We start from the raw sequence: 22866 nt of genomic DNA, 5'->3' as shown, positions 1-22866 counted from the left end.
TGTCTCATCGCGCACTAGCGACTCCTGTGGCCGGCGGGCCGGGCGCAGTGCACGCTGACCAGGTCGCCAGGTGTACGGTGTTTCCTCCGACACATTGGTGCGGCTGGCTTCTGGGTTGGTTGGGGCATTGTGTCAAGAAGCAGTGTGGCTTGGTTGGGTTGTGTTTCAGAGGATGCACAGTTCTCGACCTTCGCCTCTCCTGAGTCCGTACGGGAGTGGCAGCGATGAGACAAGACTGTAACTACCAATTGGATACCACGAAAAAGGGGTAAAAGTAACAAAAATAAATAAATATTAAAATAAAAAGACTGAGGCCTTCATGTTACAGTGTGGACAGACTGCATTCCATAATGGCACCCTATTCCCTATATAGTGCACTGCTGTTGACCAGAGCCCTGTGGCACCCTATTCCCTATATAGTGCACTACTGTTGACCAGAGCCCTGTGGCACCCTATTCCCTATATAGTGCACTACTGTTGACCAGAGCCCTGTGGCACCCTATTCCCTATATAGTGCACTACTGTTGACCAGAGCCCTGTGGCACCCTATTCCCTATATAGTGCACTGCTGTTGACCAGAGCCCTGTGGTAAGTAGCCTTGTCCAAGCCAGAATTGCCCCATCTCCTGTTTTCTGAAGCGTGAGGCAGCTTGATGTACATGTACACCCCTTGGACACAATGCTAGTCTATCGTTGACCCCTATAGGCTGGCCTTGGTCTAAAGTAGTACACTAAAAAAATCGGGAATAGGGTGCCATTTGGGACGTAGGAAAAAACGAACACTTTGATTCCGTGGTCCATTAGAACTGCCAGGCCGGGACATTAACAACATGGCCTGATACTTCAACCTGCCAGTTAGATTCATGACTTCACCTGATCACCAGTCACTAGGTAGTTATCCTCATATCCTGCTACACATCACAGCAAGTTATAACATGAGCTAGATGTTATAACATGAGCTAGATGTTATAACATGAGCTAGATGTTATAACATGAGCTAGATGTTATAACATGAGCTAGATGTTATAACATGAGCTAGATGTTATAACATGAGCTAGATGTTATGATGCTCAACATCGCATCAATGAGACATAAAAAAGTCAGGTCACCTAATTGTCACATGCTGACCAAACCGCACACAAGTTGATTTTGTCCAGAAGCGGTCACGACACGCAGGTTGAAACAGCAAAACAAACTCTGAACCAATTATGTTAATTTGGGGACACGGTCAAAAAGCATTAAACATTTATGACAATTTAGCTAGCTAGCTTGTTGTTGCTAGCTCATTTGTCCTGGGATATAAAACATTGTGTTGTTATTTTACCTGAAATGCACAAGGTCCTCCAACTCCAACTATTAATCCACAGATAAAACGGTTAACCAAATTCGTTTCTCGTAATCTCTCGTCCTTCCTTCAGGCTTCTTTTTTTTAAATGATTATTTTTTTACTTTATATGATGGTTGGCAACCAACTTTACAGCATTACTACAATCGACTGGATTGTGGACCTCAGTTCATCTTTCAATCACCCACGTGGGTATATGCTCCTAACAACCAATGAGGAGATGGGACGTGGGTATATGCTCCTAACAACCAATGAGGAGATGGGACGTGGGTATATGCTCCTTTAAACCAATGAGGAGATGGGACGTGGGTATATGCTCCTAACAACCAATGAGGAGATGGCACGTGGGTATATGCTCCTTTAAACCAATGAGGACATGGGACGTGGGTATATGCTCCTAACAACCAATGAGGAGATGGGAGAGGCGGGACTTGCAGTGCGTTGAGGGTCACAAATAGAACCAATTTCTATTTTAGCGCCTGGCCACGCAGACGCTCGCGAGCAGTGTGGGTGCAATGATTGCATAACATGTAGATGTACATTTATGTAGCGACGCACACGGTGTGGTCAGCACGTAAGGTAGTTGTTCCATGAGTACAGAAGACTGCACTCGAAGAAAAACTTTAAAAGTTGAAATTTTCCCAGTTTGACTGACCTTCACATCTTAAAGTAAGGGACTGTTGTTTCTCTTTGCTTATTTGAGCTGTTCTTGCCATAATATGGACTTGGTCTTTTACCAAATAGGGCTATCTTCTGTATACCACCCCTGCCTTGTCACAACACAACTGATTGGTTCAAACACATTAAGAAATTCAAAATGAACTTTTAACAAGGCACACCTGTTAATTGAAATGCATTCCGGGTGACTACCTCATGAAGCTGGTTGAGAAAATTGCAAAGAGTGTGCAAAGCTGTCATCAAGGCAAAGGGTGGCTATTTGAAGAATCTCAAACAAATCAAAATATATTTTATATTTAACACTTTTTTGGTTACTACATGATTCCATGTGTTATTTCATAGTTTTGATGTCTTCACTATTAATCTACAATGTAGAAAATAGTAAAAATAAAGAAAAACCCTTGAATGAGTAGGTGTGTGTCCAAACTCTTGACTGGTAGTGTATGTAATATTCATAGAGACTCTGACGCATAAACAGTAAAACTAGTTCAGTTCCCCACGATACATCACAATAATAATCTTTTTTTTATTTGCAATGTTCAAAAAGGACCTCAAAAGCATGGACACACACACACAAAAGTCTAAACTAGGAGATGTACAGTGCATTGTAGACTTGTCAATCAATGAGGTGAACAGATTGAACAGAAGATACTTTATGAAGATAACAGTTGAAAGAGGAGGGAGACCAGCGGTCTGACTACAGCTCTGATAGTCACTCACAACCATGAAGCAAGATGGCTGTCAGATCATATGTAATGCTCACCTAGGCTATTGTCCCAAAATGGCACCTTATTCCATATTTAGCAAGATGGCTGTCAGATCAAAATGTAATGCTCACCTAGGCTATTGTCCCAAAATGGCACCTTATTCCATATTTAGTAGCAAATATTGTTCAAACCTCCACGGTGTGTGTTGCTACTGTCATCTATTGTGGCTTAAATCAGCTCTAACTGAAAGCCTAAAGAAATAGTATTCTAACAATATTTTACAGGCATTATTCCATTCACTATTTTACAGGCATTACTCCATTCAATATTTTACAGGCATTATCTGACTCCATTCAATAGTCTTATTGAACTACACAAGGTTATTTTATTTACATAGTCTTTCAATATCATCTGAAATGTTTCAATACGAGACAGGAAGATAATGCATCTTAAATCTATTCTGTTTTAGTGGAATAAAGTCTCGTTCAGGAAACGAAATGTATTCCTTATTGCTGTTACTTTTGCTTCCTCTGTCTTTGTCACTAAGGACAATCTTTACGTCCCAAATGGCACCCTATTCCTTACATAGTGTACTAGTTTCGACCAGGGCCCATCACGAGACCAGGGTCCAGTCAAAACTAGTGCACTTTATAGGGAATAGCATGCCATTTGGCCTTGACCCTGTGTTATTGATGGGGCTCTGGAATCTCAATGGCTTTTTTCACTGTATCCCTGGTCCGGCCCGAGACCTTCCCTGGGCTTAAATCCCGGTGTCCGGCCTGAGACCTTCCCTGGGCTTAAACCCAGGTGTTGCACCACGTCAAACCACTATCTCCCTGGTCATGATGAAATTATATGTTTCTGTTTAGTCGTATCTGTCAGGCTGGGGGGAAAAAAATCCCAAATGGCACCCCTGTCCGGCCTGAGACTTATACACTGAGAGTTCAAAACATTAAGAACACCTGTTCTTTCCATTGACATAGACTGACCAGGTGAATCCAGGTGAAAGCTATGATCCCTTAATGATGTCACTTGTTAAATCCACTTCAATCAGTGTAGATGAAGGGGAGGAGACAGGTTAAAGGAGGATTTTTATGACTTAAGACAAATGAGACATGGATTGTGTATGTGTGCCATTCAGAGGATGAATGGGCAAGACAAAATATTTAAGTGCTTTTAAAACGGGGTATGGTAGTAGGTGCCAGGTGCACCAGTTTGTGTCAAGAACTGCAACGCTGCTGGGTTTTTCCACACTCAACAATTTCCTGCGTGTATCAAGAATGGTCCTCCACCCACAGGATATCCAGCAGCCAACTTGACAACTGTGGGGAAGCATTGGAGTCAACATGGGCCAGCATCACTGTGGAACGCTTTCAACACCTTGTAGAGTCCATGCCCCGATGAATTAAGGCTGTTCTGAGGTCACGTGGCCTCTCTTTTGACTAGGACCCATAGGGAGACTCATAGGGAGGCACCCAGAACCTTCTCATTAGACCAGTCTAGCTGTCTATCTAGCTTTGTGTTCCAGTGTTAATGAGGAATATGTAGACGGTCTAATGAATATATATCTAGACCAGTCTATATTCTTACTCATGTCCTCTTTCCCCCCAGACCTGATTGGGACTATCTGGCTTACCATTGGTCTGTGTCCCAAATTGCACCCTATCCCCTATTTAGTGCATTCCTTTCGACCAGGGCTCTGGTCCAATTTGGGACACATCCAGGGACTTTCTGAGCTCAACATGTTAACGCTCCACTCCACTGATTCATCTCCTAGAATAACGAATAGCAGCTGATTATCTGACTTCACAATACTGCTCTATGTCCAGACAGCCTGGGGGGAGGAGAGAGAGACAGCCTGGGGGGGAGGAGAGAGAGAGACAGCGAGAGAGAGAGCCTGGGGAGAAGAGAGAGAGAGACAGCCTGGGGAGGAGAGAGAGAGAGAGAGAGAGAGAGAGAGAGAGAGAGAGAGAGAGAGAGATAGAGAGAGAGAGAGAGAGAGAGAGAGAGAGACAGCCTGGGGAAGAGAGAGAGAGAGAGACAGCCTGGGGAAGAGAGAGAGAGAGAGACAGAGAGAGCCTGGGGAGGAGAGAGAGAGCCTGGGGAGGAGAGAGAGAGAGCCTGGGGAGGAGAGAGAGAGAGAGAGCCTGGGGAGGAGAGAGAGAGAGAGAGAGAGCCTGGGGAGGAGAGAGAGAGAGAGAGAGAGCCTGGGGAGGAGAGAGAGAGAGAGCCTGGGGAGGAGAGAGAGAGAGAGCCTGGGGAGGAGAGAGAGAGAGAGAGAGAGAGAGAGCCTGGGGGAGGAGAGAGAGAGAGAGAGAGAGAGAGAGCCTGGGGAGGAGAGAGAGAGAGAGAGAGCGAGAGAGAGAGCGAGAGAGAGAGCGAGAGAGAGAGCGAGAGAGAGAGCGAGAGAGCGAGAGAGAGAGCGAGAGAGAGAGCGAGAGAGAGCGAGAGAGAGCGAGAGAGAGCGAGAGAGAGCGAGAGAGAGCGAGAGAGAGAGCGAGAGAGAGAGAGAGAGAGAGAGAGAGCCTGGGGAAGAGAGAGAGACAGCCTGGGGAGGAGAGAGAGAGAGAGAGACAGCCTGGGGAGGAGAGAGAGAGAGACACACAGAGAGACAGAGAGGGAGGCTACATGGGTAGTGAGAGAGAGGGAGGGAGGGAGAGAAATTGTACTGAGGACACAAAAAGTATTCACTTTAAAAGGCATTCTCTTGTATGTATAGGTTTGCCATCCAACCCAAGAGTCTAAGCCTGGTAGCACAGTAGTCACATTATGTATACAGTCACACGACAAAATACCTAGGCTGTGTCACAAATGGAACCCTGTTCACCCTACATAGTGCACTACAGAGCTACATGGGACCAGGTCAAAAGCAGTAAACGATAGGGATTAGGGTGCCATTGTGGACACACAACCTACAGCTATAGAACTTCCACACTACACAATGTGACACTAATGAAATGAATAGGGGGGGGAGATGGAAAACATTTCTTCCCACCAAAATACACTTTTAAATCCCAAAAGGTTTCAGCCTAAACTCTATACTGCTGCCTGTCTTCTTCTGTTTAAATGACAGAACACTGACAGACCAGACAGTCTGAGGAACTTCACGTTAAGATGAGGATTTCTTCAGGGAGTGAAGGTAGAATAGTGCGTCATACCGTAGGGTCAGGCTTTTGTTCCAGCCCTGCACTAACACACCCAAATCAGCTAATCATGATCCAGACCAAAGTGTGTTAGTGCTGGGTTGTAATAAAAGCTTGCACAACCAGGAAGTAATTCTCCAGGAGCTCAGCAGGAGACTTCTGATGAGTAAGTACAGCTGTGATCTTATTGGCTCAGATAACTACAGATCAGCGTACCAGCACATGGCATGAAAATAAATCTGACCAGGGAACAAAATATAAAAAAAACAGAGCAAAGGAAATTCATAAATTACAGCTTTCAGTAGTTCTCATATTAAAAAAGAAAGAAAAAAAGGAGTGGAAAACGATATTATTCTAGTTAGTGCTGCTTGAGACTTAGAGATATTGTACCAACATATTAATGATAGCTTACTGTAGGAAGTACATGTCGTATCCCCAAAGCCTGGCTGAAGAGAGTCACGCTATTTACAAATGGCACCTTATTCCCTTTATAGGGCCCATAGGGCTCTGGACAAAAGTAGTGCACTATATAGGGAATAGGGTGTATTTAGGACATAACCCTTCTCTCCCACAAAAGGCCCATTGGGCTCTGGTCAAAAGTAGTGCACTATATATAGGAAATAGGGTGCATTTGGGATACACCCCTTCTCTCCTGCCATGGGCCCGGTCTCCCTATTGGAGAATAGTCCAAGCAAGAGTTTTAAATCAAAACAGGAAAGACGAGCACCAGCAACATAAAGAATGAAAACATTTTAACACAAAGGTTTAAAAACAGCCAACACTTTGGATGATTCCATAGCTGTTTCTTCTTCTCAAATGTTACCATCTCTTTGGGCGAGTCCCTAATGGTACCCTATTCCTTATATAGTCCACTACCGTTGAGCAGAGCAGAAAGTACAGGCAAGTTTGGGCCCAGGTCAGAAAGTGCACTATGTAGGGAATAGGATGCCATCCGGGACAGGGTTCAGTCTGTGTCTGGCATTGTCTCTGGTCCCTGGGGGTGATTGGACCCAGGGTATTGTCCCTGTAGGTGGGACTCATTGCAGGCGGCTATACGTCCAGGATCTCGTCGGCCGTACCTCCGCATCGTAACCTGTAGCGCCCCGTTCTCCAGCTGATGGTGGGGTCCCACAGGGCCGACAGGAAGATCTGGATGGTCATGGACTCTCTGATGAACCAGGCTACAGCGTAGTCCAGTTTGGAGAAGACCGGCGCACCGCCCTGTGAGATCAAATAAAGGAATATGTTTCTTTCCAGCTACAGCTTTATTCCCCATGCTTTATTCCCCCATGCTTTATTCCCCCATGCTTTATTCCCCCATGCTTTATTCCCCATGCTTTATTCCCCCATGCTTTATTCCCCCATGCTTTATTCCCCCATGCTTTATTCCCCCATGCTTTATTCCCCCATGCTTTATTCCCCCATGCTTTATTCCCCCATGCTTTATTCCCCATGCTTTATTCCCCCATGCTTTATTCCCCCATGCTTTATTCCCCCATGCTTTATTCCCCATGTTTCTGTCTCAAGTTACAGGAAGTCGTCGCTACTCGAGTTTCTTCCCTTTCAAACCTCTCTGGCTCTAGCTAGCACTGGGCTGCACAGATTAAGCGTGACAATGTGAAAGCAGCTATTGAGAGCTAGTATAGTATTAGGAAGAGAGAGTACTCCATCCGGTACCTAAACCGGTCTGTGGACCCATCGAAGCTGGATGTAGTCAGAGATGAACCAGGCCAGACAGTGTGTGTGTGTGTGTGTGTGTGTACCTGAACTCCTCGGAGCTGGATGTAGTCAGAGATGAACCAGGCCAGACAGTGGCACATGAAGAAGACCATAATATCCCAGTGGAACACGTGATGCGCTGCCCAGCCAATGATCAGGCTGGCTACGAAACACTCTGAGATGGGCTCACAGATGGTGGCGGGGAGCATGTTGATACGAAGCTTGGCCCACCTGACAGGGAGGATCAGACACCATAGTAGAAACTGAAGAATTTTCCCCCAAATGTAGCAGGTCAGTCAGTGGACTTCAAAATGGACTATTAAGAGACTAATACAACAGCTAAATAAACATGTTGAAATAAACTAGAACAATGTGTTGAACTCAGTTCCCACAGACCCCTCCAGGAACTCAGTTCCCACAGACCCGCGGGCCCCTCCAGGAACTCAGTTCCCACAGACCCGCGGGCCCCTCCATGAACTCAGTTCCCACAGACCCCTCCGGGAACTCAGTTCCCACAGACCCCTCCGGGAACTCAGTTCCCACAGACCCGCGGGCCCCTCCGGAACTCAGTTCCCACAGACCCGTGGGCCCTCCAGGAACTCAGTTCCCACAGACCCGTGGGCCCTCCAGGAACTCAGTTTGACACCCCTGCTCTAGAACAATGGGTGTGTGTGTGACACTTTATACCTCTGGGTCTTCCACTGTGGGATATGGGGACAAACACAAAGCCCTGATGGCTTACCTGATCATGCGGGACTGGAACTGACCAATCGAATAGGACCCAGAGTTCTGCATGGCTACCTGCGTTGCCATGGAGAACTTCCATCCCCTGTGAGAAAAGGGAGGGACAAAGGAAACAGTGAGCCTTCAGTTAAAAAAGGGGAAGTTCAGTTGCAATCACTCCCATTGATTGTTAGCTAGCAGTGATTTGGGTTAAGTTAGCTGGCGTTTCTAGTGTCGGTTTACAGAAAACCGACCGTGGATTACAGTTAGTCCTGGCCTATATTCAGGGTGAGGAACCATCATCATGGTCTTCCCGTTTAACACCTATAGAAGGACCTGGACCATAGCCACACACATTTTTTACTTCAGGGTAGCCCAATTGAGACCAGGGTCTCATTCCAATGGAAGCGCATCAATAAACCATACCGCAGCATGATCAATTACTGATGTTTAGTGGCACAATAATCAATAAAACAGGCCACCGTGTTGGGGGAGGACGAGAGACAGGCCACCGTGTTGGGGGAGGACTAGAAGGCAAAGATGTAAACAATAGAAATGAAATGGAAAACAAATATCAGGGAGTTCCCAGCCCCGACGCCGGCGCCCCAACTCCTCCCAGCCCCGACGCCGGCGCCCCAACTCCTCCCAGCCCCGACGCCGGCGCTACCCAACTCCACCCAGCGCCGACGCCGGCGCCCCAACTCCTCCCAGCGCCGACGCCGGCGCCCCAACTCCTCCCAGCCCCGACGCCGGCGCGCCAACTCCTCTCCCAGCCCCGACGCGCCAACTCCTCTCCCAGCCCCGACGCGCCAACTCCTCTCCCAGCGCCGACGCGCCAACTCCTCTCCCAGCGCCGACGCGCCAACTCCTCTCCCAGCGCCGACGCGCCAACTCCTCTCCCAGCGCCGACGCGCCAACTCCTCTCCCAGCGCCGACGCGCCAACTCCTCTCCCAGCGCCAACTCCTCTCCCAGCGCCGACGCGCCAACTCCTCTCCCAGCGCCGACGCGCCAACTCCTTCTAGCGCTAACATGGAAGATAAAGTAATGACTGCACCTGTCAGCGATAGCCTTCGCCATGAAGTAGTCCTCAGCGATGTATTGAGCGAAGGCGATCAGCCCTCCAGCCTGGTCCAGGATATCTTTCCTCATCAGACATGACATTCCGGTCACACACTTAATACCTGTCACGTTGGCTGAGATGTAGGAGCGCGGGTGGGACGTGCCAAAATACACCTGTTAGGAAAAGGAGGTAGATTACTGGTAGGACAGATTACTGATCATTTAGACAGGCCTAAGACCCCTAGACCAGGGAAAATCAACTAGATTCAGCCGGGGGCCGATTTTTTTTCTTGAGTGGATGGTCATTTGGCCAGATCATAATTATAAATATTTTGTAGACCGCAAATTGGTTGCAATGCGGCCAAACAGATATAATATTTAACCACTACATAAATCACATTACATTTGTATACAATCACAAACTCAGCAAAAAAAAAGAAATGTCCCCTTTTTCAGGATGACAACAACTATTGCCCGAGTTACACCAGGAACGCACAATCCCTCCATCAGTGTTCAGACTGTCTGCAATAGGCTGAGAGAGGCTGGACTGAGGACTTGTAGGCCTGTTGTAAGGCAGGTCCTCACCAGACATCACTGGCAACAACTTCGCCTATGGGCACAAACCCACCGTCACTGCACCAGACAGGACTGGCAAAAAGTGCTCTTCACTGACGAGTCGCGGTTTTGTCTCACCAGGGGTGATGGTCGGATTTGCGTTTATCATCGAAGGAATGGGCGTTATACCGAGGCCTGTACTCTGGAGCAGGATCGATTTGGAGGTGGAGGGTCCGTCATGGTCTGGGGCGGTGTGTCACAGCATCATCAGACTGCCTGCAATGACAACAAGCTCAATCTCAACGCTGTGCGTTACAGGGAAGACATCCTCCTCCCTCATGTGGTACCCTTCCTGCAGGCTCATCCTGACATGGCCCTCCAGCATGACAATGCCACCAGCCATACTGCTCGTTCTGTGCGTGATTTCCTGCAACACAGGAATGTCAGTGTTCTGCCATGGCCAGCGAAGAACCCGGATCTCAATCCCATTGAGCACGTCTGGGACCTGTTTGATCGGAGGGTGAGGGCTAGGGCCATCCCCCAAAGAAATGTCCGGGAACATGCAGGTGCCTTGGTGGAAGAGCGGGGTAACATCTCACAGCAAGAACGGGCAAATCTGGTGCAGTCCATGAGGAGGAGATGCACTGCAGTACTTAATGCAGCTGATACTGACTGTTACTTTTGATTTTGACCCACCCTTTGTTCAGGGACACATTATTCCATTGATGTTAGTCACATGTCTGTGGAACTTGTTCAGTTTATGTCTCAGTTGTTGAATCTTGTTATGTTCATACAAATATTTACACATGTTAAGTTTGCTGAAAATAAACGCAGTTGACAGTGAGAGGACATTTCTTTTTTTGCTGAGTTTATGCATCTCTATAATGCGTGGGACTACTTTGGAAAATATTTTCAAATTCACTTGGAGCTGATTCGCTGGTGTTTTTAGTCTTATCTCTCCAAAAAATATGTAAATATTTTTTTCCCCTCAGAAAACACAGGGAGCCAAATAAAAATCACCCGCAGGCCACCAGTTGGGGAACCCTGCCCTAGAACTTGCCCAAGTACACCTGACAAAAAAAATACATATACAATACCAGTCAAAAGTTTAGACACATCTACTCATTGCAGGGTTTTTCTTTATTTTTGCTATTTTCTAAAATTGTAGAATAATAGTGAAGACATCAAAACCATGAAATAACACATATGGAATGTAGTAACCAAAAAAAAAAGTGTTAAAATCAAAATATATATTTGAGATTCTTCGAAGTAGCCACCCTTTGTCTTGATGACAGCTTTGTACACACTCTTGGCTCCCTCTCAACCAGCTTCATGAGGTAGTCACCCGGAATGCATTTCAATAAACAGGTGTGCCTTGTTAAATGTTAATTAGTGTAATTTCGTTCCTCCTTAATGCATTTCAACCAATCAGTTGTGTTGTGACAAGGTAAGGGGGTATACAGAAGATAGCCCTATTTGGTAAAAGACCAAGTCCATATTATGGCAAGAACAGCTCAAATAAGCATAGAGAAATGACAGTCCATCATTACTTTAAGACATGAAGGTCAGTCAATCTATAAAATTTCAAGAACTTTGAAAGTTTCTTCAAGTGCAGTAGCAAAAACCATCAAGCACTATGATGAAACTGGCTCTCATGAGGACCGCCACAGGAAAGGAACCATTTAACTCAATTTTGTTTGTAGCTACGTCTTGTTCAGCCAGCGTTGTGTCAAGTCACTCTGGTTCACACTGACCGTGGCGTCCGCAGAAAGTAGCCCATCACATTTTCCAACTGATCTGTCGATAGCGCCTGCTAAATTCAGGGCATCAATGTTGTTGAGAAAAGTAGAAAAACTGTTGTTGTTCTCGATAGCTAGATGTCTAATGTTGTATCTTTCAACAACACCACGGTAGAAAGGACGATCAACACATGCTGAGCAGCTCACGTTATAGACAGAAGCGTGCTACATGGCAGCAGTGAAGCCCCGTCTGTAAGGACACTCACCTGTTCCAGTGAAGCCCTGTCTGTAAGGACTCTCACCTGTTCCAGTGAAGCCCTGTCTGTAAGGACTCTCACCTGTTCCAGTGAAGCCCTGTCTGTAAGGACTCTCACCTGTTCCAGTGAAGCCCTGTCTGTAAGGACTCTCACCTGTTCCAGTGTAGCAGCGAAGCCCTGTCTGTCGGCCACGTAGGGAAGGCCGTGGACTAACCCCACCTTCTCCGTCATCTGATAGGCCATATCCGTCAGAGTGTCCGGTTTCACTGGCGAGGGAAGAGGACAGGATTGGCCAATCAATCGTTGTCACCAAAAACTTTTACAAAATCAGGCAATGGGATCTAAATGAACCCACCATGCTCAAAGTATTTCATCCAACTACAGTATTTGAATGTAGAGGAATCAAATAGTAACATGTTTGTAAGTAAAGCAATTAAAGCCTGATGATCTATAGTTGAAGTGGGAAGTTTACATACACTTAGGTTGGAGTCATTAAAACTCGTTTTTCAACCACTTAGCAAACTATAGTTTTGGCAAGTTGGTTAGAACATCTACTTTGTGCATGACACAAGTCATTTTTCCAACAATTGTTTATAGACAGATTATTTCACTTATAATTCACTGTGTCACAATTCCAGTGGGTCAGAAGTTTACATGCACTAAGTTGACTGTGCCTTTAAACAGCTTGGAAAAGTCCAGAAAATGATGTCATGGTTTTAGAAGCTTCTGATAGGCTAATTGACATCATTTGAGTCAATTGGAGTTGTACCTGTGGATGTATTTCAAGGCCTACCTTCAAACTCAGTGCCTCTTTGCTTGACATCATGGGAAAATCAAGAGAAATCAGCAAAGACATCAGGAATAAAAAATTGTACACCTCCACAAGTCTGGTTCATCCTTGGGAGCAATTTCCAAATGCCTGAAGGTACCACGTTCATCTGTACAAACAATAGAACGCAAGTATAAACCCCAAGGGACCATGCAGCCATCATACCGCTCAGGAAGGAGACGCGTTCTGTCTCCTAGAGATGAACGTACTTTGGTGCGAAAAGTGCGAATCAATCCCAGAACAACAGCAAAGGACCTTGTGAAGATGCTGGAGGAAACGGGTACAAAAGTATCTATATCCACAGTAAAATGAGTCCTATATCGACATAACCTGAAAGGCCGCTCAGCAAGGAAGAAGCCACTGCTCCAAAACCGCCATAAAACGCCAGACTACGGTTTGCAACTGCCATGGGGACAAAGATCATACTTTTTGGAGAAATGTCCTCTGGTGTGATGAAACAAAAATAGAACTGTTTGGCCATGATGACCATTGTTATGTTTGGAGGAAAAAGGGGGAGGCTTGCAAGCCGAAGAACACCATCCCAACCGTGAAGCATGGGGGTGGCAGCATCATGTTGGGGTGGTGCTTTGCTGCAGGAGGGACTGGTGCACTTCACAAAATAGATATCATCATGAGGGAGGAAAATTCTGTGGATATATTGAAGCAACATCTCAAGACATCAGTCAGGAAGTTAAAGCTTCGTCGCAAATGGGTCTTCCAAATGGCCAATGACCCCAAGCATACTTCCAAAGTTGTGGCAAAATGGCTTAAGGACAACAAAGTCAAGGTATTGGAGTGGCCATCACAAAGCCCTGACCTCAATCCTATAGAAAATGTATGGGCAGAACTGAAAAAGTATGTGTGAGCAAGGAGGCCTACAAACCTGACTCAGTTACACCAGCTCTGTCAGGAGGAATGGGCCAAAATTCACCCAACTTATTGTGGGAAGCTTGTGGAAGGCTACCTGAAACGTTTGACCCAAGTTAAACAATTTAAAGGCAATGCTACCAAATACTAATTGGGTGTATGTAAACTTCTGACCCACTGGGAATGTGATGAAAGAAATAAAAGCTGAAATAAATCATTCTCTCTACTATTATTCTGACATTTCACATTCTTAAAATAAAGTGGTGATCCTAACTGACCAAAGACAGGGAATTTTTACTAGGATTAAATGCCAGGAATTGTGAAAAACAGAGTTTAAATGTATTTGGCTAAGGTCTATGTAAACTTCCGACTTCAACTGTAGGTTCAAGGTTCAAAACTAGAGCTGAATGGAACCTCCATTATCTGATGGGAAATACATCAGCCCTCAAGGGATAAGACACGCATCAGCCATAGTGATAAGACACGCATCAGCCCTCAAGGGATAAGACACGCATCAGCCCTAGGGATAAGAAACACATCAGCCCTCAAGGGATAAGACACGCATCAGCCCTAGGGATAAGAAACACATCAGCCCTAGGGATAAGAATGATGAAATTGGAGTAAGAATGTGTCCCAAATGGCACACTATTCCCTATGCAGTGCGCTACTTTTGACCAGGGTAGTGCACTGCATAGGGAATAGGGCGCTATTTGGGATACAATGTTTTGTTTCCTACCTCGTATTCCGCTGTCGCAGATCCACACCAGGCCATGCTTTGCCCCCTCATAACCCGGCATCAGGTTATTAATCTTGGGGTTGATGCCGACCTTCTTCCCTCCTGGAATGGAAACAAACAACGTCAGCTTTCTGGCCTGAGGTTGTCCTAGCCATAACGACTGTGTCACTGATCGCCATAACGACTGTGTCACTGATCGCCATAACGACTGTGTCACTGATCGCCATAACGACTGTGTCACTGATCGCCATAACGACTGTGTCACTGATCGTCAGAGACATTCTCTTAAACCTGTTATCTTTCACTTCCATTTAAAGCAGAAATCCTTAAAAATGGGGAAACTTCTACTTCCTTTTGCAATATTAAAAACAAAAAGGAGTCACATCAAACAAAGAACACTGTCTTTTCCCCTCTGACATCATTGTACACGCTACAGAAGAGCAGAATATGTACTGCAACTTTTGTTACCACGATGCAACAAAACAAAAGAAGGTGCTGGGGGGGTGAACAGCTGTTTCCTCCTTTAGGATCTCGCCTTACAGACAAATAGGATCGGGTCAGGATCGTCTGTTAAACTAAATGACCACACCAAGCCGTTCAGTCTAACAGATGGGCAGAGAGTATAATGACCACACCAAGCCGTTCAGTCTAACAGATGGGCAGAGAGTATAATGGCCACACCAAGCCGTTCAGTCTAACAGATGGGCAGAGAGTATAATGGCCACACCAAGCCGTTCAGTCTCTAACAGATGGGCAGAGAGTATAATATAGGTCACATTTTGCAATCCTTTAAAAAGCAACAAATCCCTTTAAAAACAGCCTGTGTGGCATCAACACGAGTCAGAAACATTTATTCTAGTGTCAAAATACACTACAAAGTGTAAATAGGATATTTTTGGTCATGAAGTCAGTCTTCCCTGTGGCTCAGTTGGTAGAGCATGGTGTTTGCAACGCCTGCATGGTGTGTGCAACGCCAGGGTTGTGGGTTCGATTCCCACGGGGGGGCAGTACAAAAAAAATGCATGAAATGAAATGTATGTATTCACTACATTAAGTCGCTCTGGATAAGAGCGTCTGCTAAATGACTAAAATGTAAATGTAAAAAATGGTACAAAACAGAGCTTTAAACATCCGTGCGTCACAACGGGTAAATGAAAGGGGTTTTATTTGTCCATTTGCTCACTAACATGGAGTGAACAGCTGCGGCGTTGCTCTCTATCCAATAGACGGTGAGAAAGACCTGCTCAGCAGCTCTGACGTTGTTTACATAAGATAACACGTCGTCACTAGGGTTGCAGAGGTGGAAACTTTCCGTGGGAATTAACGGGAATAAGGGAAATTAAAGAAATATACGCAAATTAATATTAATACTATTTAAAATGTAGATTTTTTTTTTGCATTGGATATATTTCCCATATCATATGGAAACAGAAAACTTTTACCTTATCATAAGTAGACATAATTGCAAATGATTAAATCCTTCCAATATAATTTAAAAAAAACAATTTAGTTAGGAATTGAACTTTAATTAAATGAGTTGACTCTTCACATGGGATGATTTCACTGAACAACAACAGAAAGGGAATATTGAATGATCCCCAATGATCCATCACATCTCTCAAAAACGTTTTCAACATCTGTAAAATGATAGTCTAGAAACTAAAGCTTTGGTTGTCTTCCTCTCAGGCTTCCATGTCTTCTCCCTGGACCTCCTCAATGTCCACCTCTTGAACATCAGACTCTGAGGCCTCATCTTCACTGTCACTTTCCAACCTTGTTGAAGATGGTTTGTTGTCAGGCTCAAAAAGCCCCAAATTCGCCCGGATAGCCACACATTTTTCAACCCTTGTATTGGTCAGCCTGTTGCGTGCTTTGGTGTGTGTTCCCAAACAAGGACCAGTTGCACTCTGAGGCGGCTGATGTTGGTGGGATTTGGAGGATGATGGAGGCAACAGGGTAAAGAGCCTCAGATCCACAAAGTCCCTTCCACCAGGTGGCTGATGAGATCTGTTGGCATGACTGCCATATTGCATCTCCATCCCAAAGCCCTTGCTTGGAAGTACTTCACCAGACTGCCCAGAACCTGGCCCTCATCCAGGCCAAGGTGGCGAGACACGGTAGTGATGACACCTTAGGTCTTGTTGATCTCTGCACCAGACAGGATGCTCTTGCCAGCATACTTGGGGCCCAACATGTACGTTGCGGTGTGTATGGGCTTCAGGCAGAAGTCCTCATGCTTTTTGATGTATTTCAGAACTGCAGTTTCCTCTGCTTGGAGCAACAGTGAAGTGGGCAGGGCAGTACGGATTTCTTCTCTTACATCTGCAAACAGAGTCTGAACATCAGACAGGATGGCATTGTCTCCCTCAATCCGTGCAATGGCTACTGCTATAGGTTTCAGGAGTTTCAGGCTGCTTACCACTCTCTCCCAAAATACATCATCCAGGAGGATCCTCTTGATGGGGCTGTCCATACCGGCAGACGCTGAGATGGCCATTTCTTGGAGAGACTCCTTCCCCTCCAGGAGACTGTCAAACATGATGACAACACCACCCCAACGGGTGTTGCTGGGCAGCTTCAATGTGATGCTCTTATTCTTCTCACTTTGCTTGGTGAGGTAGATTGCTGCTATAACTTGATGACCCTTCACATACCTAACCATTTCCTTGGCTCTCTTGTAGAGTGTATCCATTGTTTTCAGTGACATGATGTCCTTGAGGAGCAGATTCAATGCATGAGCAGCACAGCCAATGGGTGTGATGTGAGGGTAGAACTCCTCCACTTTAGACCAAGCAGCCTTCATGTTCGCAGCATTGTCTGACACCAGTGCAAATACCTTCTGTGGTCCAAGGTCATTGATGACGGCCTTCAGCTTATCTGCAATGTAGAGACCGGTGTGTCTGTTGTCCCTTGTGTCTGTGCTCTTGTAGAATACTGGTTGAAGGGTGGAGATGTAGTTAATTATTCCTTGCCCACAAACATTCGACCACCCATCAGAGATGATTGCAATACAGTCTGCTTTCTCTATGATTTTCTTGACCTCCACTTGAACTCTGTTGAACTCTGCATCAGCAAATGAGTAGATAAAGCATGTCTGGTTGGAGGGGTGTATGCTGGGCGAAGAACATTCAGAAATCTCTTCCAATAGACATTGCCTGTGAGCATCAGAGGTGAACCAGTTGCATACACAGCTCAAGCAAGACATTAATCAGCATTTCTCTGACTATGTTCCTCCATTGAGTAAAAAAAAAAGTCTGATTCCAGGAGGCCCATAGCTGTTGCTATGGATAAGGTGTCTGATTCATCCTTTTCACTTTGACAAAAGTCTCTCTACTTCTATTTGGAGGTTGCTTGTCGTGAGCGCTGAGGGAACTTTATGCACTTGGCCAGATGATGTTGCATTCTTCACATATGATTGGGCACAGTATTTGCAAATGTACACAGCTTTTCCTTCTACATTAGCTGCAGTGAAATGCCCGTGGCATTTTCCTGTAAAGATTATTTTAAAAAATGAGTAAAAAAAACAACAAATACAATTTCATGTACAGATAAATAGTTAAGCAGTTAGATTAAACAACTCCATTTGTAAGATAAATGTTTTGAAATGAAACATGTATGGAAACAGGTGAATTAACACTCCTCAGTTAGCAGGCTCAAGCAAGTTAAAACCCATGGTAGCAAAAACTAGCTAGCAGAAATTGTTGACAAGTTAGAAATGATTTAAACACACTTTGCTGTAGGCTACTATTTACTAGTTAACAAAAAATCTTGTCAGATTCATTCTGGGGATTTTAAGGACATGAAACACACTGCACACGGCATTCAGAAAGTACTCAGACTACTTCCCTTTTTCCACATTTTGTTACGTTACAGACTTATTCTGAAGAAAAGAAAAAAATCCTCAATCTACACAGATTTCCCCATAATGACAAAGTGAAAACAAGTTTTTAGAAATGTTTGCACATTTAAAAATAAAAAAACTGAAATACCTTATTTACATAAGTATTCAGACACTTTGCTATGAGACTGGAAATTGAGCTCAGGTATATCTGGATTTCCATTGATCATCCTTGAGATGTTTCTACAACTTGGTGTCCACCTGAGGTAAATTAAATTGACTGGACATAATTGGAAAGACACACCTGTCTATATAAAAAGGTCCCACAGTTGACAGTGCATGTCAGAGCAAAAACCAAACCAAGAGGTCGAAGGAATTGTCTGTAGAGTTCCGAGACAGGATTGTGTCGAGGCACAGATCTGGGGAATGGTACCAAAACATGTCTGCAGCATTGAAGGTCCCCAAGAACACAGTAGTCTCCATCATTCTTAAAATGGAAGAAGTTTGGAACCACCAAGACTCTTCATAGAGCTGGCCACCCAGCCAAACTGAGCAATCGGAAGAGAAGGGCCTTGGTCAGGGAGGTGACCGAGAACCCGGTGGTCACTCGGACTGAGCTCCCAAGTTCCTCTGTGGAGATGGTTGTCCTTCTGAAAGGTTCTCCCATCTCTGCAGCCCTCCACCAAATAAAGCCTTTACGTTAGAGGGGCCAGACAGAAGCCCATCTTCAGTAAAAGGCACATGACAGCCCGCTTGGAGTTTTCCAAAAGACACCTAAAGACTCTCAGACCATGAGAAACAAGATTCTCTGGTCTGATTAAACAAAGATTGAGCTCCTTGGCCCTGAATGCCAAGCGTCACTTCTGGAGGAAACCTGGCACCATCCCTACGGTGAAGCATGGTGGTGGCAGCATCATGCTATGGGGATGTTTTTCAGCGGCAGGGACTGGGAGATTAGTCAGGATCGAGGGAAAGATGAACGGAGCAAAGTACAGAGAGATCATTGATGAAAACCTGCTCCAGAGCGCTCAGAACCTCAGACTGGGGCAAAGGTTCACCTTCCAACAGGACAACGACCCTAAGCACACAGCCAAGACAATGCAGGAGTGGCTTCGGGACAAGTCTCTGAATGTCCTTGAGAGGCCTAGCCAGAGCCCGGACTTGAACCCGATCAAACATCTCTGGCGAGACCTGAAAATAGCTGTGCAGCGACGCTCCCCATGCAACCTGACAGAGCTTGAGAGGATCTGCAGAGAAGAATGGGAGAAACTCCCCAAATACAGGTGTTGCCAAGCTTGTAGCGTCATACCCAAGAAGACTCAAGGCTGTAATCGCTTCAGCAAAGTACTGAGTAAAGGGTCTGAATATTTACACTACCGTCCAAAAGTTTGGGGTCACTTAGAAATGTCCTTGTTTTTGAAAGGAATTTTTTTTTGTCCATTAAAATAACATCAAATACAGTGTTGACATTGTTAATGTTGTAAACGACCATTGTAGTTGGTAACGGCAGATTTTTTAAAGGAAAATCTACATAGGCGTACAGAGACCCATTATCAGCAACCATCACTCCTGTGTTCCAATGGCCCGTTGTGTTAGCTAATCCAAGTTGATCATTTTAAAAGGCTAATTTATCATTAGAAAACCCTTTTGCAATTATGTTAGCACAGCTGAAAACTGATGTTCTGATTAAAGAAGCAATAAAAATGGCTTTCTTTAGACTAAATGAGTATCTGTTTCGGGCTAGGCCCCTTAGTTCCAGTGAAGGGAAAGCTTAACACTACAGCATACAATGACATTCTAGACGATTCTGTGCTTCCAACTTTGTGGCAACAGTTTGGGGGAAGGCCCTTTCCTGTTGCAGCATGACAATGCCCCCGTGCACAAAGCGAGGTCCATACAGAAATGGTTTGTCGAGATCAGTGAGGAAGAACTTGACTGGCCTGCACAGAGCCCTGACCTCAACCTCATCTAACACTTTTGGAATGAATTGGATTGGTGACTGCGAGCCAGGCCTAACCGCCCAACATCAGTGCCCGACATCACTAATGCTCTTGTGGCTGAGAAGAAGCAAGTCCCTGCAGCAATGTTCCAACATCTAGTAGAGAGTCTTCCCAGAAGAGTGGAGGCTGTTTTAGCAGCAAAGGGAGGACCATATCCATATTAATGACCATGACTTTGGAATGAGATGTTCGACAAGCAGGTGTCCACATACTTTTGTTAATGTAGTGTAGGCTTCCATTTGTAGTTCTTATGGGGGACAATCATCATACAGCACACTAGAGAGAGGCCTCAACAGATGCTGCTAATGAGCTAGAATCAATAGCTTCTCCAAACGGCCTCACACACGGCCTCACACACACGGCCTCACACACACACACAGCTTATTTATGGAATAGGGTGACATACTACACACAGCTTATTTATGGAATAGGGTGACATACTACACAGCTTATGTATGGAATAGGGTGACATACTACACAGCTTATTTATGGAATAGGGTGACATACTACACACACACACACAGCTTATGTATAGAATAGGGTGACATACTACACACACAGCTTATTTATAGAATAGGGTGACATACTACACACACACACACAGCTTATTTATGGAATAGGGTGACATACTACACACACACACACAGCTTATTTATGGAATAGGGTGACATACTACACACACACACATACATCTTATGTATGGAATAGGGTGACATTTTGGCCTCTATAATCCAATAACACACATTTTGACATCATTTTTATTTATTTATAGACTAGTCTACCTTGGAATCAATGTATAAAACTGTTAATACCAACAGGTTCCCCACTTCAATACTACACATAAACATATTTATTAGACAGATTGTAAAAATGTCAGAAACATGAATATTAATTAACAGTTTCTTCTAATTATACATCAAGTCAAGCTCTTACCTATAAACAACCTAGCATCTACGTTGGGATATTTGCCCAGGAGCTTTTTACACACATCAACGGCTGGGTCGTCATAGTCCTGAATACACAACAGGATCTCATACTGGGGAGAGAAACAGAGAGACAGAAACGTTAGTCCAATACGGTAGAGAGGAACAAAGAGAGAGAAACGTTAGTCCAATACAGTAGAGAGGAACAGAGAGACAGAAACGTTAGTCCAATACGGTAGAGAGGAACAGAGAGAGAGAAACGTTAGTCCAATACGGTAGAGAGGAACAGAGAGAGAGAAACGTTAGTCCAATACGGTAGAGAGGAACAGAGAGAGAGAAACGTTAGTCCAATACGGTAGAGAGGAACAGACAGAGAGAAACGTTAGTCCAATACGGTAGAGAGGAACAAAGAGAGAGAAACGTTAGTTCAATACGGTAGAGAGGAACAGAGAGACAGAAACGTTAGTCCAATACTGTAAAAGAGAATAAGTCACGGACACCCTTAACAGAGACATCTGAAGAGGGATCTGGGCCAAGGACTCAAACAGAGGCTTACGGAGCACATCAAGCACAAATCCCACAGGAGGAGTTTGCCTCCTGGGGAGACACCGGGCCCCGAGCCTCCTGGGGAGACACCGGGCCCCGAGCCTCCTGGGGAGACACCGGGCCCCGAGCCTCCTGGGGAGACACCGGGCCCCGAGCCTCCTGGGGAGACACCGGGCCCGGAGCCTCCTGGGGAGACACCGGCCCGGAGCCGCCTCACAATTGGCCCAGCGCCGTCCGGGTTAGGGGAAGGTTTGGCCGGAGGGCTTTCCTTGGCTAATCGCGTTCTAGTGACTCCTTGTGGCAGGACATTGGTCGTCAGTCAAATGGTGTTTCCTCCAACACATTGATGCCGCTGGCTTCCGGATTAAGCGAGCTGTGTGTTAAGAAGCAGTGCGGCTTGGCGAAACATGTTTCGGGCCTCATACTGACAGCTGCCATGTTTTTACCCCGGTCTGGTTAACGGGCCTCATACCGACAGCTGCCATGTTATTACCCCGGTCTGGTTAACAGGCCTCATACCGACAGCTGCCATGTTATTACCCCGGTCTGGTTAACGGGCCTCATACCGACAGCTGCCATGTTATTACCCCGGTCTGGTTAACGGGCCTCATACCGACAGCTGCCATGTTATTACCCCGGTCTGGTTAACAGGCCTCATACCGACAGCTGCCATGTTATTACCCCGGTCTGGTTAACGGGCCTCATACCGACAGCTGCCATGTTATTACCCCGGTCTGGTTAACGGGCCTCATACCGACAGCTGCCATGTTATTACCCCGGTCTGGTTAACGGGCCTCATACCGACAGCTGCCATGTTATTACCCCGGTCTGGTTAACAGGCCTCATACCGACAGCTGCCATGTTATTACCCCGGTCTGGTTAACGGGCCTCATACCGACAGCTGCCATGTTATTACCCCGGTCTGGTTAACGGGCCTCATACCGACAGCTGCCATGTTATTACCCCCGTGTTGTGTGGCCAGCATAATGATCTGCATGTCATTGTGTCAGTCAGGGGAAAACACTGCATGAAACCTTTACTCTTCAGTTAAAAACACACACACACACACACACACACACACACACACACACACACACACACACACACACACACACACACACACACGGCTGTGGAATACAGTGCCTTCAGAAAGTATTCACACCCCTTGACCTTTCCCACATGTTATTTGTGTTACAGCCTGA

The 22866-nt window shown here is 45.6% G+C and overlaps 1 protein-coding gene and 1 long non-coding RNA gene across 2 annotated transcripts in view; both read right to left on the bottom strand.

Annotated features, from left to right (window-relative positions):
- Positions 1–2526: 2526 nt before the first annotated feature.
- LOC115160184 (uncharacterized) lies at positions 2527–3792 on the bottom strand. Its single transcript, XR_003869025.1, has 2 exons — positions 3516–3792; positions 2527–3478 (listed from the first exon to the last, which is right to left on the bottom strand). It is a non-coding gene; the product is annotated as an uncharacterized LOC115160184 (long non-coding RNA).
- A 1623-nt stretch (positions 3793–5415) lies between these two features.
- Positions 5416–22866, bottom strand: part of LOC115160183 (ceramide glucosyltransferase) — a 44141-nt gene continuing 26690 nt past the window's right edge. Inside the window, exons 3-9 of the mRNA XM_029710565.1 lie at positions 21129–21231; positions 14358–14459; positions 12079–12191; positions 9370–9548; positions 8334–8420; positions 7636–7822; positions 5416–7093 (exon numbers count right to left, since the gene is read on the bottom strand). Coding sequence (XP_029566425.1) covers positions 6923–7093; positions 7636–7822; positions 8334–8420; positions 9370–9548; positions 12079–12191; positions 14358–14459; positions 21129–21231 — 942 coding nt within the window. The 3' untranslated portion in view covers positions 5416–6922. The remainder of the gene's footprint in view (positions 7094–7635; positions 7823–8333; positions 8421–9369; positions 9549–12078; positions 12192–14357; positions 14460–21128; positions 21232–22866) is intronic.

The sequence above is a fragment of the Salmo trutta genome, chromosome 23 (assembly GCF_901001165.1).
Source record: "Salmo trutta chromosome 23, fSalTru1.1, whole genome shotgun sequence".
In the NCBI taxonomy this organism is placed as follows: domain Eukaryota; kingdom Metazoa; phylum Chordata; class Actinopteri; order Salmoniformes; family Salmonidae; genus Salmo; species Salmo trutta.
The sequence above is the reverse complement of the archived record's forward strand: the minus strand, read 5'-3'. Positions and strand labels throughout refer to the sequence as shown.